Source organism: Anomaloglossus baeobatrachus, chromosome 4 (assembly GCF_048569485.1).
Source record: "Anomaloglossus baeobatrachus isolate aAnoBae1 chromosome 4, aAnoBae1.hap1, whole genome shotgun sequence".
Taxonomy (NCBI): domain Eukaryota; kingdom Metazoa; phylum Chordata; class Amphibia; order Anura; family Aromobatidae; genus Anomaloglossus; species Anomaloglossus baeobatrachus.
Genome location: NC_134356.1, coordinates 44,044,618 through 44,067,272, shown reverse-complemented (window position 1 = coordinate 44,067,272; position 22,655 = coordinate 44,044,618). Strand labels below are relative to the sequence as shown.

The window sequence follows — 22,655 nt, the reverse complement described above, 5'->3', positions numbered from 1 at the left end:
GCGTGACGCAGGTGAGCTGCTGTTCATCGTTCCCGGGGTGTCACACGGAGCGACGTGTGCTACCCCGGAAACGATGAACAACTAAATTAAACGATATTATGGAACCTAGCGAGCAGTACACGACTCACGATTTGTGAGCGATACTGCGTCGCTAGGAGGTGTCACACAGGCCGGCATCGCCAGTGATGCCGGATGTGCGTCACAAAAACCGTGACCCCCGACGATCTATCGCGCGATAGATTGTCTGGTGTAAAGCAGCCTTTATTCATAGTTTTGATGCCTTCAATGTGAATCTACAATTTTTAGAGTCATGAAAATAAACAAAACTCTTTGAATGAGAAGGTGTGTCCAAACTTTTGGTCTGTACTATATATATATATATATATATATATATATATATACCACTGTAGCTCATCGCTTTTTGCAGCCGCATAGTCCATTCATCTTCATTGAATTCTTATTAATCGGGTCCTACGCAGCTGACATTTTACTCCGTGAGGAGCCCATCATGCAAAAGATCAATTTAGTAAAATAAATTGTCCACCGCGCCGGCGGTGAATTCATTACGTGCTAATTTCAGATTATTTAGTGCTTCTATTCGCATTGTGTGAATTCTTAAAGAGCCGCACACCGCTTCAGTGCACCGTATCAGTGGCGCGAACCTTCTTTGTTTCAATCCCTTTAACCCTAGAATGCACAACCATAGAAATCTACCACAGAAAACAAGTAACCTAGCAGGCCTGCGAGGCCCCAGGTATGCGTTCTAGGGTTAATTTGAATCTGGGGGGGTCAATTCATTAATACTGGTGCTGCGCACACCATTTTATAAGGAATGGTGACTGGGGTACGAAGCACCGAATCAATGCACGAGAGATGCACATCACTTAAAGGGAATCTGTCCGCAGATTTTTGCTATGTAATCTGTATACAACATGCTGTAGCGGTTAAGACAGAGATTTTAGTGATGCCTCTCCTTTTATATTACGTGCTGTTGTTTACCTGCAATATTTGTTTTAGCTTCAGAAGATTATCATTGCCAGACTAGGTCAGCTGGTCTGGCACACCTCCTGCTGTGATTAGCAGCTCTCTGTCTATAAACATTGTATAAAGCAGCTTTCTGAGCTCTGCTACATTGCTAAATCTAAAAACTCTGATTGTGCTCCACCCAGTAAACTAAGTGATACATCGTTGGATTCAAGGTCTCTTTGTCTACATCCTGTTGTTCTCAGATGAAGTAGCAAAAACCTGCTGACGGATTCCCTTTAATGAATATGGTGCATCTCCACAGTGTGCCTTTCCAGAGATGTTACTCCAGTCAGGGACTGGAGTAGTATACCTGGCATTAAAATGCTAGCGCTTCTGGTGAATATGACAAGTGGGCATAGCCTCGCCCCATTCTACCCTAGCGCATCCAATTTTGGCTGGACTGATTAAAAGTTATGAAAACACCTACATTTTTGTGCAACCCTTCAAAGTGTTCCACGACAGTTATCTGCGAGCCTCCTAGATGTGGTTAATTTTTGCTAACCCTATAACAGAAGTGTTGTCAGCTGGGGTGCGAAACGGAAACAGTCAGCAGGTTTTTGCCATTTAATCTGAGAACAGCATAATATAGGGCAAGAGAACCTGATTCCAGGGACGTGTCACTTATTAAAGGGAATCTGTCACCAGGTGTTTGCCACCTAATCTAAGAGCAGAATAATGTAGAAACAGAGAACCTGATTCCAGCGATGTGTCACTTACTGGGCTGCTTAGTGTAGCTTTTAAACTATCACAGTTTAATTAGCAGGGGATTATCATTAGAGGACTATTTGGTGTGCTGCCAGGTAGTCTAGCAGCTGCATGCGGTCATTATAACCCTGCTCTAAATTCAAATAACTGATAGATCTGCAGTAGGGAAAACAGTGATTTTATCAAAATGACAGCAAACAGTTCAGTAAGTGACACATCATTGGAATCAGGGTCTCTGTCTCTACATTATGCTTCTCTCAGATGGGGTAGCAAAATCCTTGTGACAGATTCTCTATAAGGTGTGCCTTGTAATTTGAACACAATCAGTGTTTTATCAGCAAGTGATTATCACTACAGGACCAGGACTCATGTGCCAGGCAGTCCAGCTAATCTGTGTAACCCCGCCCCCAACACTGCTTGTCAGCTTACTGACAATGCACACTGTACACACTCAGTGGTATGGGCGGGGTTATACACAGCTCAGCATTCTGACTACTACTACATTCACAATAGAGAAAACAGTGATTTTATCAAAATAACACCAAGCAGCCTAATAAGTGCCACATTGCTGGAATCAGAGTCTGTCTCTACATTATACAGCTCTCAGATGGGGAAGCAAAATCCTCATGACAGATTCCCTTTAAGGTGTGCGTTGTAGATTCAACACAATCAGTGTTTTATCAGCAAGGGATTATCACTACAAGACCAGGACTCACATGCCAGGCAGTCCAACTAATCTGTGTAGCCCCGCCCCTCCTCCCCTGATTGGCAGGTTGATGACAATGCACTCTGTGCACAGTCAGTGGGGTGGGCGGGGTTATACACAGCTCAGCATTCTGACCACTGCTACATTTACAGCAGATAAACAGGGATTTTATCAAAACTTTGCCCAGTATGTGACACTGGAATTGGGCTCTTTTGCCCTTATATTATGCTGCTCTTAGATAACATAGCAAAAACCTGCTGACAGTTTCCCTTTAAAAGGAAATATGTTATAATAATGTCATAAACTGAAATAAATATTAAAAATAAATTAAAGAGGCAACTTCTATCACTATGCACAGAATGTATGACTTATGGGGTCTGGCTACTTTGGCCCCCACTGATTTTAAGAATGTTCCCTCTGAGAGCAGTGATTGGATCCAGAACACGCCAGGATGGATGATGTGGTTTTGTAGACTGTGGCCAGAAACGTGCGTTGGGAGGGGGTGCCCCATTTAGCTGCTGTACATTACTCTCATAGTTTGTGCTGCTGTTTACAACCCTTCAGATTTGGCTTTTTCCACAAAAATGATTTTTTTTGCCACCTTTTGTGAGATTGCAAGCAACTGGGAACGTTCATGGCTAAACCTGCAGATGAATAAGTTACTGTAGACATGTTCAATATCTCAAAAAATAACACGTGGCGTCATTAAAAATTGCTAAAGCAAATCTGTCCATATTGCCCCCTCCCGAGTAAATGAACGATGCCTAGAGATAGATCCACAGAGATAAATCTGGACCAAGGCTTTACCGTAATGAGCCAGGAGGTGACATTTAACTTTCCTCGTGATTCATAACTTGGGCAAAAATAGATGTAAATGTTTGAGATCTTAGCGTACCAACACTTGCAGTCCCAAAGGAAAGAAGTGTTAACTCTTACATAACTGGACAATGGCGCGTATCTGCAGAATACAGGCTGCTGTTTAAAGCACTCTATATTCTATCAATGAAAAGCGGCACTTCAATCGCACGATCTGATGATGACTATGCAGAGCTAAAAGAAGGAAAATCAAGGCTCCATAGTGTGCAGGTTGTAATAGGTTATTCAGCAGATAAAAAAAAATGGCTTTAATGGTTTTAAAAGGCTCAGACTGGTGTATATATATATTTACAGTACAGAACAAAAGTTTGGACACACCTCATTCAAAGAGTTTTCTTTATTTTCATGACTCCAAAAATTGTATATTCACATTGAAGGCATCAAAACTATGAATTAACACATGTGGAATGAAATACTTAACAACAAAGTGTGAAACAACTGAAAATATGTCTTATATTCTAGGTTCTTCACAGTCGCCACCTTTTGCTTTGATTACTGCTTTGCACACTCTTGGCATTCTCTTGATGAGCTTCAGGAGGTAGTCACCGGAAATAGTCTTCCAACAGTCTTGAAGGAGTTCCCAGAGATGCTTAGCACTTGTTGGCCCTTTTGCCTTCACTCTGCGGTCCAGCTCACCCCAAACCATCTCGATTGGGTTCAGGTCTGGTGACTGTGGAGGCCAGGTCATCTGGCGTAGCACCCCATCACTCTCCTTCTTAGTCAAATAGCCCTTACACAGCCTGGAGGTGTGTTTGGGGTCATTGTCCTGTTGAAAAAAAAATGATGGTCCAACTAAACGCAAACCGGATGGAATAGCACGCCGCTGCAAGATGCTGTGGTAGCCATGCTGGTTCTGTATGCCTTCAATTTTGAATAAATCTCCAACAGTGTCACCAGCAAAGCACCCCCACACCATCACACCTCCTCCTCCATCCTTCACGGTGGGAACCAGACATGTAGAGTCCATCCGTTCACCTTTTCTACAAAGACACGATGGTTGGGGTTGGATCCAAAGATCTCATATTTGGACTCATCAGACCAAAGCACAGATTTCCACTGGTCTAATGTCCATTCCTTGTGTTCTTTACCCGAACAAGTCTCTTCTGCTTGTTGCCTGTCCTTAGCAGTGGTTTCCTAGCAGCTATTTTACCATGAAGGCTGCTGCACAAAGTCTCCTCTTAACAGTTGTTCTAGAGATGAGAAGGTGTGTCCAAACTTTTGGTCTGTACTATCTATCTATATATATATATATATATATATATATATATATATATATATATATATATATATATATATATATATATATATATATATATATACTGTGTACAGTGGGTACGGAAAATATTCCGACCCAGTTAAATTTTTCACTCTTTGTTTCATTGCAGCCGTCTGGTAATTTAAAAAAAGTTAATTTTTTTCCTCATTATTGTACACTCTGCTCCCCATCCCCCATCTTGTCAGAAAAAAAAACAGAAATGTAGAACTTTTTGCAAATTTATTAAACAAGACAAACTGACAAACTGAAATATCACATGGTCATAAGTATTCAGACCCTTTGCTCAGTATTGAGTAGAAGCACCTTTTGAGCTAGTACAGCCATGAATCTTTTTGGGATCCTGGATTTGGGGATCCTCTGCCATTCTTCCTTGCAGATCCTCTCCAGTTCCGTCAGGTTGGATGGTGAACGTTGGTGGACACCATTTTCAGGTCTCTCCAGAGATGCTCAATTGGGTTTAGGTCAGGGCTCTGGCTGGGCCGGTCAAGAATGGTCACAAAGTTGTTCTGAAACCACTAATAGTTATTTTATCTGTGCGCTTAGGGTCATTGTCTTGTTGGAAGGTGAACCTTCGGCCAAGTCTAAGGTCCAGAACACTCTGGAAGAGGCTTTCTTCCAGGATATCTCTGTACTTGGCTGCATTTATCTTTCCTTCAATTGCAACCAGTCGTCCTGTCCCTGCAGCTGAAAAACACCCCCATATCATGATGCTGCCACCACCATGTGTCACTGTTGGGATTGTATTGGGCAGGTGATGAGCAGTGCCTGGTTTTCTCCACACATACCGCTTAGAATTAATCACCAAAAACTTCTATCTTCGTCTCATTAGACCAGAGAATCTTATTTCTCATAGTCTGGGAGTCCTTCATGTGTTTTTTTGCAAACTCTATGCGGGCTTTCATATGTATTGCACTGAGGAGAGGCTTCCATCGGGCCACTCTGCTATAAGGGCCCAACTGGTGGAGGCTGCAGTGATAGTTGACTTTGGGGAACTTTCTCCCATCTCTCTACTGCATCTCTGGAGCTCAGCCACAGTGATCTTGGGGTTCTTCTTTACCTCTCTCACCAAGACTCTTCTCCCACGATTGCTCAGTTTGGCTGGACGGCCAGGTCTAGGAAGAGTTCTCGTGGTCCCAAACTTCTTCCATGTAAGATTATGGAGGCCACTGTGCTCTTAGGAACCTTGAGTACTGGAGAAATTCTTTGTAACCTTGGCCAAATCTGTGCCATGCCACAATCCTGTCTCTGAGCTCCTTGGGCAGTTTCTTTGACCTTATGATTCTCATTTGGTGTGACATGGACTGTGAGCTGTGAGGTCTTATATAGACAGGTGTGCGCCTTTCCAAATCAAGAACTATCAGTGTAATTAAACACAGCTGGACTCCAATGAAGGAGTAGAACCATCTCAAGGAGGATCATAAGGAAATGGACAGCATGTGACTTACATATGAGTGTCTGAGCAAAGGGTCGGAATACTTATGACCATGTGATATTTTCAGTTTTTCTTGTTTAAAAAATTTGCAAAAAATTCTACATTTCTGTTTTTTTTCTGTCAAGATGGGGGATGGAGTGCAGAGTGTACATTAATGATAAAAAAAATGAACTTTTTGAATTTACCAAATGGCTGCAATGACACAAAGAGTGAAAAATTTTAAGAGGTCTGAATACTTTCCGTACCCACTATTTATATGTATATATACAGTGTGTATATATATATATATATATATATATATATATATATATATAAATAAATGTATCAGTAATGTAGCAGAGGTGGGATCGTCATGGTACCTTGTGTGGATTTCGTCGGACCTACGTGTTTTGGGGGCCAATAAAGGGGTGAAAGGGTTTTAAATATATTTAAAATAAAGATTTTTTTTGGTGTTTGTGTTTATTTATTTTCACTTACAGTTTACTAATGGGGGGGTCTCATAGATGCCTCCCATTACTAATCTAGGGCTTAGTGGCAGCTGTGAGCTGTGATTAACCCCTTATTACCCCGATTTCCACCGCACCAGGGCATTTGGGATGAGCTGGATAAAGTTCCTGGATTGTGGCATCTAATGGATGCGACAACCCTGGATGGCTGCAAGCTGCTATTTTTAGGCTGGGAGGGCCCAATAAGATTGGGTCTCCCCAGCCTGAGAATATCAGCTCCCAGCTGTCAGCTTTATCATGACTGGGTATCAAAATTGGGGGGTACCGCATGCAGTTTTTTTAAATTATTTATTTGGATGTGTCATTCGGGAAACATTGAACACAAAGCACAGGCTCGCTTCATTGAATGATGGGAGCCGGCACTCCAGTGAGAGCCACTTGTAGTCTGTGAGTGGCTTCCTCGGGGGTAAAAGCAACGTTTTCAGAAGTAGTGTGTGAAGGAAATTCAATAAATAAATAATCCTCCTTCCCCCGAAAATGCTTTGTTTATGGCTGGCTGTATGTGGTCGGAGAGCCGAACTGCCCAATCATTGATTTCCATTATATCCCGTTTGACCTGCTCGACATGAGTAACGAGCACTCAAGCATCGTAGTGTTCACTGGTCCTTACGAGCACTGAGCACTGTACTGCTGCCCATCACTATCATGAATATGTCTCCATGGTAACAGACCACAATCACATCATGTGTAGTCTGATCCCACCCTCTTTTCATCTGTTCTTGTTTCTTGATCACCTATAAGATTTACCATAAAGATGGGGACTTAACTAAGAGCGTATGACCGCTGGGCCAGACTACACAAAGTTTGATTGTAACTATGGAGACATATAGGTCTGCATTGGAGCTGCGTGCACAATACGGTAGATTTTTACTTAAGTTTTTTGGCAATGATGATTCATTTTTGTTTATTTTTAGAAGAATTGAATCTAATTGAACACATGTAATGTACGGACGGGAATGCCATAGATACTCCGCGGACTCCAGACTTTTTATTTTAATGAACTAGTTATCGTAGTCTATTTTCAACAATTAAAGTGAGATATCCAATTATGGCAAATGTTAAACAAAGCAAAAAAAAAATGTCCTTATCTCATGTTCTTTGAATGCAGACAAATTGTGTTATGTGAATCACTGTAAGACTGACATTAATAAATCATCCTGGGTTTTTTCTTAAAACCGCGATCCAGTGTCTTAATTACGCAGATAGATGGATTTACAGCACGTCATAAGAAAATAGCAAAATAGAATTGCAACATCGCCACCTAGAGGGACAAGCTGTAATGTGCAATACCATGGATCAGGTTCGATACCTTACTACAAAGATTCGTCAAGCAGTTTCTCCATAATTCTGGTATAAAACTGTTTGAAATGGTGTAAAAAAAAATCTGCAACCTTTTTTTTTTTTTGCTATATTTTATAAGTTTCGTATTGTGCTGCCATTTTTGATAGAAATATCTATCTATTCCTTGGATATAAAGAGGGCCAACCACCAGGATTTTGCGATATGAAGTAAAAGCAGTACCATACAGGCAGTGAGATGCTGAATCCAGGCATACCTGTTGTAGAAAGATCGGATAAGCGGTTGATGAAATATCTTTAATCAAAGCTGCAGAAATGCCCTGCACTTTGATTGACAGGTGCAACAGGGCGGGCCTTTGTGGGTTGGGTCCTCGCTATAAAGTTCTCCTCCGGCTTCCTGTATAACGTGCCCCCTTTTCTTTATTTGAATATCGCACCATCATTGTCCTTGTTGGCGGCGCATTGACGCAGCAATTCTGTCTTCATTAAAATGGCGCCGGAGTCCGCGCATGCGTGTAATACCATGATCTCTGGCGCCACTTTATTGAAGACACTGCAGTGAAGACAACGAAAGGCATTGGCGCGTGCGCAGATTCTTTTTTTTTTACATCTGCGCACGCTCCCCTGCCGCTCATATTCCTCACCGCAGTGTCTACATTAAAATCGGAGATCGCGGATTGCGCATGCGTGGATTATGGCGCCATTTTAATGAAGACAGAATCACTGTCAATGCTCACACGCATCCAGCAACAGCAATGGCGGTGTGATATTCAAATAAAGAAAAAGGGGCATGTCATAGAGGAAACTGGAGAAGGACTTTACAGCAAGGAACCGACACACAAAGGCCTGCCCCCGTTGCACCTGTCAATCAAAGTGCAGGGCATTTCTGACACTTTGATTACATATATTTAATAAACCAAGCATCGGATCTTTCTACAACAGGTATGCCTGGATTCAGCATCTTACTGCCAGTATGGCACTGCCTTTACCTCATATAGCAAAATCCGGCTGGTTGATCCTCTTTAAAGGGCTTTCCCCTTTAAATTGAGAACTTCTAAGTCTATATATTTATATCACTGTCCCTTTTTTTTATTTCTGGAAAATGCTGGATTTTTTATTTTTTTTACCAAAAATATTTTAAGCCTGTTGTGTCTTTTCGGAGTTATATTTACATGTTAAGAGGATTTTGTCTCTTTTTCAAGCCAACAAGCATTGCAGGTTGTAAACACTCTGGAGCACGCTGCGTCCTTTACCCAAGCCTGCAAACGCCTCAGATAATGGTATATATCAGACACAAAAACTAATGTAGTCATGAGAAAAACTAAGTACACCCTGTTTAATGGATAATAATAATATTAATAATAATAATAATAATCCAAATCTGGTTCTTAGAAGGTCTCAAAATGTTAAATAATTTCAACCTCATATGAAGAACAAGACATATTACACTGGGTCATTATTCATTTACCAAAAAATAGACCAAAATGCAGAAGCTGTGAGTGAAAAATGTAACTACACCCTTATTGCTTCCATATGGATTAAAAGGATAAGGAGCAGCCAGTTGCTCCTAATCAAATGCCATTTATTAATTATTCATCAACAAGTGTGACCACCTCTATAAAAGCAGAAGTTTTATCAATTTGCTGGTCTGGAGCATTCAGGCCTGTTTTAATACAATTCAAACGAGGAAAGAAATCAGCAATAATTTTAGAAACGCATTTCTTCCTGATGACGATCAATCTGGGAAGAGTTACAGGGCCATTTCCAAATAATTTGGAGTCCGTCATTCTACAGTGAGAAAGATTATTCACAAATAGAATACATTCAAGACCGTACACAGTGTTCCCAGTAATGGACGTCCCAGCAAATTCACCCCAGATTGTGCATTGCTCAGAGAAATTGCAAAAACCTCAAGAGCTACAGCTCAGACTCTAAAGGCCTCAGCTAGTATGTTCATGAGACCCGTCTTTCCACATCAACCTTGAAACTTTTCCTGCGGGGTTGTGGCTATTCACCCTACCATCACGTCTTTATAGGAGTTGTGACTTTCACAACCCCTATAGGTGAGTGAATCCATTTATATTATCTATTGTTATCCCAGATAAGACCCTATTGCACGTTATTTCCACAGTCTCCCCTTCCCAAAAAAAAGAACACGGTAGCATGGATTAAGTTCGCTAAGTAGCTGCTGTCATGGTGGTTATGGAGAAAGCTGGGGACAGGGGCTCCTAGACTGGCTCTTGCGTAATCAGACGCGAAACGGCCGTCGTCCGTGAGAGGGCCTGCACCCAGCTCCTCTCCGCTGTTTTACCCTGTTTTTTTGTATGCAATACAATAAAGAAGATTCCGGTTACAAAGTGGAGAGTGCTGTCTTTTCCTTCTTCCCTGGATTTAAAATTGGATTTTTCCTGTATTCTGGACCAGCACCCCCGGACTGTGACTATTTGTGGATTACCTGAGCAGAATTTCCTTCCATGCTACACCTTTCCAGGCTTATAAGGTAGTGTGGGACTGCTTCTTTGCAATACTTATCATTGGGGCACTAGATACCCCTGATCTCAGAGTTACCTCTGAAGGTGAGGATGTCTGAGCCACCACCCTGACCCTGCTCCCGACGAGCCCTGAGCCAAACCCTCCCCCCCACCCAGGCGGAGGACTGGGACAGGAGTGAGATAGCATCAACAGAGATAGACACACAGGGGAAACCAAAACTCTATCTCACAGCATGATCACACAGAGGTATAAGACAATAAGAGGTAACGAGGAAAATAGAAGCAGGGAGGAAACAAAAAGACGACTGGAGAACTCCACAAAACCTCTAAACACCACGCAATATAATCACCAGCAGGACTGGAACACAACAGCACCCGACCAATAAACTATAGTCGTTATGAGAGGACAGATTCCAACATCTAAAGGGTACTTTACATGCTGCGACATAGCGAGCTCTTTCGAGATCGCACATGTGTAAAATGACCTATGTGCGATCTTGAAAGATCGCACTTGCGATCTCGAATTTCACATCGCTAACGAGATCGCTAGCGATGTCGCAGCATGTAAAGTACCCTTTAGACATGTAGGGAGACAGTGTGATAGCATTCTAACATCATGTGATCCAAAAGGTAACAAAGAGGCTAGCTTAGGTTAATTCGTCCTAGCCTGATCATGAATGAGCCCACAGCTGGTCAACGCCTGAGCCTGCTGGTGTATCTCAGAAACACCTGAGAAACCATAAGGTGGAGTATTAGGATCAGGAATGTGAACAGCGTCTGATGCCGCCATGACAATCAGTGAGGTTTGAGCAAAACGCCTAGTGGCCAGTAGCATCTAAATAGGACACAAGACTTCTATAACAATGTCTTTTGGATGGAGGTGACCTAAGTGGAAATGTATGGTCATAATGATCTGTGCCATGTTTTGCGAAAACCAAACACATGATATAAACACGATTTTGGAGGGGTGATGATTTGGACTTGTTTTGTAGGCAGAAGACCTGGGCACCTTGGGTCGATCATGTACTCCTCTGTTAAGTATTCTACAACCAAATTTGAGGCCATTTATCCAAAAGTTAAAGCTTGGCCGAAACTAGGTCATGAAGAAAGACAATGATCTCAAGCACAGCAGCAAATCTGCATCAGAAAGGCTAAAAAAGAAAAGAATCAAGACGTTGCAAAAGCCCAAACAAAGACGTCAACCTAATTAAAATGCTGTGGCAGAACCGTAAGAGCTGCAGAGAGACGAACCCAATGAACCTAATCAACATTGTTAAGAGGAGTCGGCCAAAATTCCTGTAGAATGATGTGAGAGACTGATGAAGTCATACAGAAAAGGATCACTTCAGGCTATGACTACCAAAGTTGGATCTACCGGCTATCGATTCATGGGGTGTACCTAATTCTTCACTTCTTTCTTCAATTTGGCCTAGTTTATGTTGAATATATCATGTCACGATGTAATTTCTCATGTAATCTTCTTCATTTGAGGTTGTATTTACCTAAATTTAAGACCTTCTAAGGACAAGAGCTGCCCATTCATTATTCCATTACCACCAGTTTTTTTGTTTCGTATTTGGTATTTTCAACTGTTTTTCATTTACACCTAATATTTCTTGGTGGTTTACGCCTGTTTTAAAGTGTATATTATATTATTATTATTTATTATTATTATAGCGTCATTTATTCCATGGCGCTTTACATGTGAAAAGAGGTATACATAATAGGGACAAGTATGAAAATCAAACAATACAAGGCACATACAGGTACAGGAGGATAGAGGACCCTGCCCGTGAAGGCTCACAGTCTACAGGAGGATAGAGGACCCTGCCCCTGAGGGCTCATAGTCTACAGGAGGAGAGAAGACCCTGCAAGCGAGAGCTTACAGTCTACAGGGATGGGTGAGGATATAGTAGATGGGGTAGAGCAGGTTGTGCGGTGCTATACCAGACTGAGGGTTATTGCAGGTTGTCGGCTTGTCGGAAGAGGTAGGTCTTCACTTTCCTTTTGAAGCTTTTTAAGGTAGTAGAGAGTCTGATATGTTGGGGTAGAGAGTTCAAGAATATGGGGGAGGCACAGGAGAAATCTTGTATGTGATTGTGAAAAGAGGAGATAAGATAAGAGGGGAGTAGAGAGGGAGATCTTGTGAGGATTGAAGGTTACGTGCAGGTATGTCTTGAGAGACTAGGTCACAGATGTAGGGAGGAGACAGGTTGTGGATGGCTTTGTAGGTCATGGTTAGGGTTTTGAACTGAAGTCGTTGGGCAATGGGAAGCCAGTGAAGGGATTGGCAGAGACGGAAAGTCAGGGAGTAGCTTAGGGACAGGTGGATTAGTCAGGCAGCATAGTTTAGAATGGATTGAAAAGGTGCGAGACTGTTTGAAGGGAGGCAAGAGAGCAGGAGGTTACAGTAGTCCAGGCGGTAGATAATAAGGGCAAGCACTAGTGTTTTTGCAGTTTCATGGGAAAGAAATGTATGAATCAAGGAAATATTTTTGAGTTGGAGGTGGCAGGAGGTGAAGTGGGCTTGGATGTGAGCTTGAAGAAGAGAGCATGTAGGCATGCTAACACACTTCACCACAAGCAGCGTCAAGGTAGTGTAATATAAAGCCGCGCATATACACCGCTTTGTAACCGTCAGCATTGAGTCTCTTCAACGCCTGTTTTTTCTCTGATGATCACCATTGTGGGTGGAGTTTTTTGGATTTCCAGATATTTTTACCTGATTCATCATTTACATTGTTTTATAAAAAAAAAAAAAACTTGCATAATTTGGTACAAATTTATTCTGGAGTATTTTTGAGTATGACATTTATTGAATGGAGGGGTTACACTCTCCTTCCACAATCATCACAAGCTCATCTGCAACTTTTTCTTCCCGATGAATAACATTGTGATCACAATTTGACCATCCAAATGAGCCAAAAGGTGCAGTAAAACGACCATATGAAACGGGTCGAGACGGGACCACAATGCATGGACTGGTTGGGGTGTCTCCTGACCCAAGTGTGACAGCTTCATAGAAATATATGAAGCTGTCACACTCAGATCAGGAGACCTGTGTCAGCCAGTCCATGCATTGTGGTCTTATCTTGGTCCCCTGACTGCGCCCTTAAGGGGGCTTTACACGCTGCGACATCGCTAGCGTATGCTAGCGATGTCGAGCACGATAGCACCCGCCCCCATCGTACGTGCGACATTTGGTGCTCGCTGCCGTAGCGAACATTATTGCTACGGCAGCATCACACGCACATACCTTGTCATCGACGTCGCTGTGACCGACGAACAATCCCCCCTCAATGGGGAGGTGCGTTCGGCGTCACTAAGCGGCCGGCCAATAGAAACGGAGGGGCGGAGATGACCTGGACGCAGGTAAGGAGATGGTCCTCGTTCCTGCTGTGTCACACATAGCGATGTGTGATGCCGCAGGAACGACGAATAACATCGTACCTGTGGCAGCAGCGATATTAAGGAAAGGAGCGACGTGTCAACGATTTTTCGATCGTTGATCGTCGCTCCTTGGTGTCACACGCTGCGATGTCGGTAACGGCGCCGGATGTGCGTCACCAACGACGTGACCCCCACGATATATCGGTAGTGATGTTGCAGCGTGTAAAGCACCCTTTAGAGTTTGGTAAGAGCAGAAGTTTCTATTTCAGACTGACTTTCTTCTATTCTGATATACAGGGATCCAGATTAGGAGACCTATCAGTTATGATAGGTGATGGATCAATCTAGCAATGGATAAAAGCCCCTATATGACTTTGTACTTGAGGTCCCCAAAGTTTGCAATCAACATCTGTTTAAAAGGGGCAGTCTAGATAATCTACCTTTCACAGAAGTCTTCATTAGTGATAAGATGATCGGAAGGTGTCCAGGGGGTTGGACCCGATGGCCATTGAGGTCCCTTCCAACTCTACCCTTCTATGATTCTATGTTGCCGAGATCCTCAGGGATCAACTTTTAGTTGGACACTTGTAGTTACTATGCCTTTTAAAAATAGCACCACTCTAGGAGAAATAAAACATTACCCCATATCCATTAACATGAATGACCTGTAGATGTAATTCATGGACATGCTGAGTCCTCCAGAAAGAGAGATGCTCTTTGTAGCTTTCTTCTCTGGCTTGTTAGATGAGGGTTCTGGACATACCCATTATGATGTAAGGGCAGCTTTTACGACTGAGTTGAATTAGTACCTACCGGGAAGTCAGAAAATTGAACAGTTAGCTCACAAATGTTTTTGTTTATTTTCAGGATCAATCTTCAAAGCGTTGGAGCCACCATTAACCGTGCAAAAGGTGATCTTCTGGTTGGGATATTTCAACAGCTGCTTAAATCCCATCATTTACCCCTGTTCTAGTAAGGAGTTCAAGAGAGCCTTCATACGTATCCTAAAATGTCAATGGGGAAATAGAAGACAATCTGTAATGCGGAAAACCCAGCTACGTCATCGGAGTAGCAGCACCTACACCCATTCAAGGAAAGAATCCCTGGATGAGAGGACCTGTATGAACGGCAGCCAGAAGACTGTGTTATCTGTTGCTCCCAGCCCAGGCTATATGAAAAAAGGACCTCTAAAGGAGAGCAGTGCCAACGACTGGAAACCTTCCTACATTCCAGCAAATTCAGATCAAAGACAGATCGGAGAACACAAGGAACAGGACAAAACGAACAATTACTTCACTTTCCCAAGTCCGTCGGACTATGGCGTGCACGGCACTGGCTCCAAAACTACTTGAGATCCTCTTGATGGTCTACAGATCGAAAATAAGTTTCAAGTATAGTTCTTGTAACTTCATCTATGGACTGATTGTCCTAGATTTGATGGCTGACAGTGCAGGACATACAAGAGGAGGTAAAACAACAGTGAAAAGAGGTAGTAGACCCACGATTTTAGAGTAACAGAGGTACAGGACGAGAACTGCCTAAAAATCACAATTTTTCTATGTGCAGCGTAACTTACAGCCAGTGGTTGGCCATGTATTGTCTTTTTTTTCCGAGAAGCTCTGCATACTGCAGGGAATATGATCTATGTATATTAATGACAGACATGTGCACTAGATTTCAGTGGATCCTTCACATCTAAGTAAAATCACAATGGGATATAAAAACGATGTTTAGCTTGATGGTTGCCATTTTTGTTCTGCGGCATAAGCTGAATTCAGCTACGGTGATAGCAGTGATACGTAGGGGTGGTATAATTGATTCAGAACTAATTGAATTTGTTACGAATTTCCCCCAAATGTAAGATTCTCGCTAATCTGAAATCTTCAGGATTTAATTAGTGCCATCCAGGGTAGCCACAATGTTGTTTAATTTTGGTGAGGGCCGGTAAATGGTTAGAAAATAATAAAAGATAATACTGTCATTGGTGTATTAGGTGAAACCAGGAGAACCTCTTCTGGTCCTAAAGCTGGGGCCCCTGCACTCACCCTTAACCCTGAAGATACCCTCGAGGGTAGGGAGGTCCAGGTCACCACCCTAGGCCATATCTCCTGTCCTCATCCCTGATGTTATGACCCCTCCACCACAACCCACTACCCGGGAGTAAACACCCCACAAACGAATATGGACAGACAGGGGTAACAACAAAAAAACCTACTCGTACGCACAGCAACCACACACAATGGAGCCACAAAAAGTGTACTAGGGGAGACAACATAAAAAGGGGGGAATAAGCAGACTATTGGGGAACTTCCAAACCAGAACAAACACACCTGAGAATGCTGCGGAAAACTCCAGTGCTGCAGCTAACAGAACAACTGAGAGAGTAAATAACAGCCCCTTCCACCTCCTGGTTAAGCTTCCTAATGATAGAAAATAACCGGCACCTTCTGGTGGGCATAGAGGGTTTTTATAGAACCTGGGCATGGTCCTCACTGGAAACACCTGACCAGGAGTAAAGAGCTGCTGGAATTAACCCTCTCCTCTCTAACTAATTCATTTAATCTGCAGAGTCCCACAAGACAAAGTGAGACTCTGACCCAGAACATGTCACCAAACTCCGCAACAGGGGAAAGTCTGTGACATATACCCACCTGTCAGCTCCCCACCAGCTCCTCCATTCAATAGCTCTGGTTTTTGGATTGTAGTAGGGATGAGTGAGCACTACCATGCTCGGGTGCTTGGTTCTCGTAACGAGCAGTTGGATGCTCAGATGGGGTCTTGAGTACCGAATATAATGGAAGTCAATGGGAAACTCGAGCATTTTCCAGAAAATCTTCCAGAAAAATGCTTGCCATCCCCATAAACTTTTATTATACTTGGGTACTTGTAAGTGTGGCATCCGTTTTTTTTCATGGATGTACCCCTTGTAACTTATGGTTATCTTCACATGTCCGTGTTTTCACAAGGACCATTTGTCTATGTGAAATACAAAGAGACGTCCTTTTTTTTCCGGCAGTAATAATGTGAAGGGTCAATACTAAAAAGTCTATGGGTTCGTGAAAAACACGTATAGCACGCAGATTGCATCCTCGTGTCATCCGTGTGCTATACTTGTTTACTGTTGAAAGTATAGGAGAGCCTTTGTAAATTTATTTCTTTAGCCATACCGGAAAAACACGGATGACACCGGTACCGTTTTTTTCACGGACGTGTTTTATATGCACGTGTGAAGGGGCCTAATGTATAGAAGAGCTGGGTCCTCAAGTGATAGATATACTCTTTGTTGCCAATTTGGCTAATTACTAGCGTCGTCTGGTTGCCTTGGTAACCAGATGGGACAGCATCAATTTAGAGGTATTGCATAGATCTAGGATTTGATATCAACGTGTAATCAGTACCATTGACTTGTTTTGTCTAGTAAAACTACAAAGGGGTCACCGTGCTTCACTCCCATGATTGTCAGACCTGCTCGAGGATAGCGCGGGTCAAAAGGTTACCCCCACGCCCAAACCTGCCTATATAAACCCCAACGGTCCCTAACAATCCACCCCCTATAAGATGTCACCTCCCTCCCTAACCAAAGTCATGGCCGGCCTCCACCCACACCAGGGGTGAGGCTCCGGCCTTATATTGTCTTTGTTGACCATAACAAACAATCACAGCGTAGCTTTCATTTGAGCAGAGCATCTAAAGAAATGAAAGCTGAATGCTGATTGGTTGCTATGGGCAACAAACACATTTTAAGGCCTAGTGTCTATCATGGCACCACCAAGCCTGTATTAACCCATCAATGTTCAGACTTCTTCAACCCAAAACATTTGCATAGTTGATCATAACTTCCGCCCCCGATTACAAAGACTTCAGTTTACAACTACAAGAGGCGCGATGACCTCCCTTCTCTTCAGCCATTTCCTAGTTATATTGGACAACCAATATGGCTACAATTACATATACTTCAAAGGCTGTCTCTTTCTTTCCAGCTCCCTCATCTGACTTGTCTCACAGTATTCCATAGCAAAGTACAATATATGGTATGGCTGCATCAGTGAACAGATGTACCATGCAGGAGCTTGGGAAAGCTGGGAGCTAGTCATTTCCATAATAATAGTAGTCATTTCCATAGTAATAGTAGTCATTTCCAGTTGCCAACTGGGATGGATTTCCTTTGATATCTGAGCTGAAATGGGACAACCTTGATGTCGCTGGAAAAGTGGGCATTTGGGGTAGGGAAGGGTGGGATGTCCCACAGGGAGCGGAGCTTAAAGGGATTTTCCCACAAACAAAGTTAATTTTAAAGTTGATTTTAATCAATAGATCTTGGAATAATAATAGTTTTCACAATTGGATGTGTTTAAAAAAAATGTTCTTGTGCAGAGATAATCTTATATATGTTTCCCTGCTGTGTACTGTGTAATGGCTGTGTCTGACCGAACAGGACATGGTCTGATCATACCATGTTCTGTGCGGTCAGACACATAATATCTTTATACTCTTTTCCTTCTTCCCCTGTCCAGGAGTATACAGATATTACAGGATGGGATGTACTGTGCAATGGCCGTGTCTGACGTCCAGGAATATGGTCTGATCATACCACATCTCCTGGGTCGGGGAAGACACAAAAAGGTATGAAGTCATTATTACAGCACGGGATCATAACTGATTCTTTTTGTGATGTAAAACATTTCCCTGCCTGTTTTTTTCAAAAATGTTTTACCCAAAAGAAAGAATAATTTGCGATCCTGTCCTGTAATGTCTGTATACTCTCTATTGCGTCCTCCCCGGCCCAGGAGCTGTGGTATGATCATGTCCCTGTACAGTCAGACACGGCCATTACACAGTACATAGCAGTGACACATATATAAGATTATCTCAGCACAGAAACAGTTTTTTAGACACATCCAATTGTGGAAATTATCATTATTCCAAGATCTATTGATTAAAATCAACTTTGTTTGTAGGAAAACCACTTTAAAGGGAATCTGTCACCAGGTTTGTGCCACCCAATCTGAGAGCAGCATAATGTTGAGACAGAGACCCTAATTCCAACGATGTGTCAGTTACTGCTGATATTTTGATAAAATCAATGTTTTCTCTGCAGTTATGCATAGCACATGAATATGCTGGACTACCTGCAGCACACCAAGTAGTCCTCTAAAGGTAATTTACTGCTGATTGATCAGTGATTTTATAAAAACTACACTAAGCACTTCAGTAAGTGACACATCGCTGGAATCAGGATCTCGGCCCCTACATTATGCTGCTCTCAGATTAGGACAAATTCCCTTTAAACAACCCCAGAAATGTTGCCAACTATGAGTTTCCGCTACCTAGGCAATGTTAGCAAGCCCAAGAAATACAGAAAGTCAAATCTCTATGGGGTGGAATCGTATCAACAAGCATCATAATGGGTGTAAAGAAATGGTTGAAAAAATATTTAGATTTTGGCAGGACAACAGCCACTTAGCCCCTTAATGAGAGGCTATCCCCCCACTAAAATGTATATTGACTAGCTGTATAATGATGTAGGAGACTTAGCCATTGTTAAAATCATGGCACTGAGCTTGAGAAAATTACTTTTAATTCAAATGCAAATGAGGGGGCTTCTATTACACCCCCTTAATTAGCATTTTTCTAACATTTCCTGCTTCTGACTGACAGCATTGCTTCCCAGAACAAGCGCTGCTTGATTTCAGCTCTTGTACACACTGACACTGCCTGAACCAGGTCAAACGCACACTATGTCAGTGTTGTCATGCACACAGTGTGTATGGATGCATTCTCATCCTTGGCTCCTTGCTGAAGCCACTAGCTCGATAAAGGAGTTTCAAGCTAGTGAGTGCCAGCCACAGAGAGGAGACTTTGTTCACACTGACACTGTCAGGGCTTAGGCAGTGTCAGTGCACATGTGTAAGAAAAAGCCTGATGGCACATCCTACCTTTCTAATGTGAACAGGTCCAAACTGAACACGAAACATAGAAACTAAAAAGGAGACAGTTGCACTCTGGAGTGCTAAGATATGTGGAACAATGAATATGGGAATATAGACATGCATTACTGCTATGAAAAACATGGAAAAATTAAGATACTTAGCACACAGAAAGAGGTCGCCTTGCCATTGGCTGTTGGGCTCACATAAACCTGGCCATTTTTGTATGCTAAATATCTCAATTTTTCCAAGTTTTTCTCATATTCATTGTTCCATATATCTTAGCACTGCAGAGTGCAATAGTCTCCTTTTAGTGCACATGTGTAGACACGTGTGCTGGGTTCAGGCAGTGTTCATGTGGCACCTCTGCGGCTTCAGGCGCCACAGGGTACTGCACTTCACCCAGGGTGCAGTATTCATCCCGGGTACGGAGGAGGTCATCGCCGGTACACCATCATCACTCACTCAACACATAACATGGGAGCTTTTTCACTGGGACTGGGCTAGGGTAGGAGCCGGGGTTGGCCATCATGAGGTATGGGTATGTAGATGCTGTCAACTAGAAAAGGGGTAAGTCCTCATATGCTAATTAAGGAGGCATAACAGTACACAGAACCCTTGCCCATGCCACTAAAATATACAGTGCTAATACAATTTTGGTGGGGGCAAAGTCCCCTATATCATTCTACAGCTACTTTAATATGCATTTTGGGGGTGACAGACACAAATTAATAAGATTTTCCATTAACTTGCTCATTTAGCGAGTAAGTTGCTTCCAAGCACCTTTGGCAGCTTTTATCTGTAGAGAAAGGAAGGATTGAGCATGTTCAAATTTATCTGCCCCATCCTTCTTTCCCCCAACACATGCTAATGGGGAGAGTTGTTACATGATACTCATTAGATGGTCGACCTGTCCAGCTGAAATTAATGTATTATATAAAGTATTGGGTGCAGTTTATGTCTACAGGGGTATTCTGTTTTGTTTTGTTTTTTTAATTAGGGGGCATTTATACATAATATTCTGACTGTATAGTTTTGTGTGTATTTGAATTATATTTATTGTGTGCATTTAATATATTTTAAAAATCAGGGTTTATTTTCTGGTGTATTTAATATTAATAAAAATAAAAATATATGTATATGAAAGTTTATTAAAAAAGACTAAAGGCCCTGTCACACACAGAGATAAATCTTTGGCAGATCTGTGGTTGCAGTTAAATCATGGACATATTGTTCTATTTGTACACAGCCACAAACCTGGCACTGATTGTCCACAATTTCACTGCAACCACAGATCTGCCACAGATCTGCCACAGATCTGCCACAGATCTGCCACAGATCTGCCACAGATCTGCCACAGATCTGCCACAGATCTGCCACAGATCTGCCACAGATCTATCTCTATGTGTGAAAGGCCTTAAGGCTCTGTTGTTCCCATTTGTGTTTCTTAAAGGGAACCTGTCAGCTGATCCATGTTGCCCAAACCATGCCCACCATGAATCAGCAGACAGGGTCTCTTTATTCTGTTGCTCATTCATCACCTAAGCAGAAGAAACGCAGCTGCGTATTGGGTGGGACAAGGGTGGGACATATCGGGCTGCTCGGAGGGTATCGTGCACATGCTGGATACCAGTGCCCAACAGTCCGGCATTAATGGCTGGTCTTGCGAAGTCTCCAATGGAGATGTTACCATCCATCCTGAGGACGACAAGCTGCTGGAGTCTGGAATTTACAGAAATCAGCATTTCAATGGTAATGATGTTGGATATGTAAAAAATAGAAGAGTTTCCAATTTATTTATATCTAATTTTCAGTGATATTATCGGATGACCACATTGTAAATATAACAGATGTAACAATAAAGATATTATAATTTTTGTGTACATTGTGCAACAATTTTTGTGTGTTTTTTTTTTTAATTTCCTTTAACAATCTAAAAAAATATATACTACTGGCTGTAGTAACTGGCATTGCCCGGGATAGTAACTGTCTCGCTGTCTCTCTCCCAGTCTCCCAATCTGTCTGTCTGTCTGTCTCTCTCTCTCTGTTTGTCTCTCTGTCTGTCTGTCTCTGTCTGTCTTTGTCTGTTTGTCTCTCTGTCTGTCTGTTTCCATCTATCTCTGTCTGTCTCTGTCTCTCTCTGTCTGTTTCTTTCTGTCTCTCTCTGTCCGTTTCTGTCTCTGTCCGTCTCTGTCTCTCTGTCCGTCTTTTTCTCTCTGTTGTCTCTCTCTGTCTGTCTCTCACAGCTGCTTTTTCAGGTTTGTCTCGGTCTGGAGCACAGTCAACTCCTTGTGATAATAAGATTGGTAAATCATATAACAAGACGCTGTATATACATCACAGGAGATGCTGGAGGCACATATAACATAGGAGACGCTGGGACTGCTTTATATATATCACAGGAGACACTGGGGGCACATACATTACACAAGGGGCTGGGGACATGTCTATGCTCCCAGCCCCTCCTGTGATGTAAATGCTCCCAGTCCCTCCCGTGATGTATATGTCCCAGCCCCTTCTGTGATGTATATGCCACCAGCCCCTCCTGTGATGTATATACCCCCAGCTCTTTCTGTGATGTATATGCCGCTAGCATCCCCAAAGTGATGTATATGCCCCCAGCATCTCCAATGTGATGTATAAGTCACAGGAGATGCTGCGGGCATACACATAACAGGAGGCGCTGGGGGCATACACATCACAGGAGACGCTGGGGGCATGCACATCACAGGAGATGCTGGGGGCATACACATCACAGAAGACGCTGGGGGCATGCACATCACAGGAGACGCTGGGGGCATGCACATCACAGGAGATGCTGGGGGCATGCACATCACAGAAGACGCTGGGGGCATGCACATCACAGGAGACGCTGTGGGGCATGCATGTCACAGGAGACGCTGATGCACACACATCACAAGAGAGGCTGGGGGCATACACATCACAAGAGGGGCTGGGGGCATACGCATAACAGGAGATGATTTAGGCATACATATCACAGGAGACGTTGGAGGCACATAC

The 22,655-nt window shown here is 42.8% G+C and overlaps 1 protein-coding gene across 1 annotated transcript in view; it reads left to right on the top strand.

The window, feature by feature from the left end:
- Positions 1 to 21,530, top strand: part of ADRA1B (adrenoceptor alpha 1B) — a 37,156-nt gene extending 15,626 nt beyond the window's left edge. The window contains exon 2 of the mRNA XM_075344284.1: positions 14,575 to 21,530. Within this exon, the coding sequence (XP_075200399.1) occupies positions 14,575 to 15,059 (485 nt within the window). The 3' untranslated portion in view covers positions 15,060 to 21,530. The remainder of the gene's footprint in view (positions 1 to 14,574) is intronic.
- The last annotated feature ends 1,125 nt before the right edge of the window (positions 21,531 to 22,655 follow it).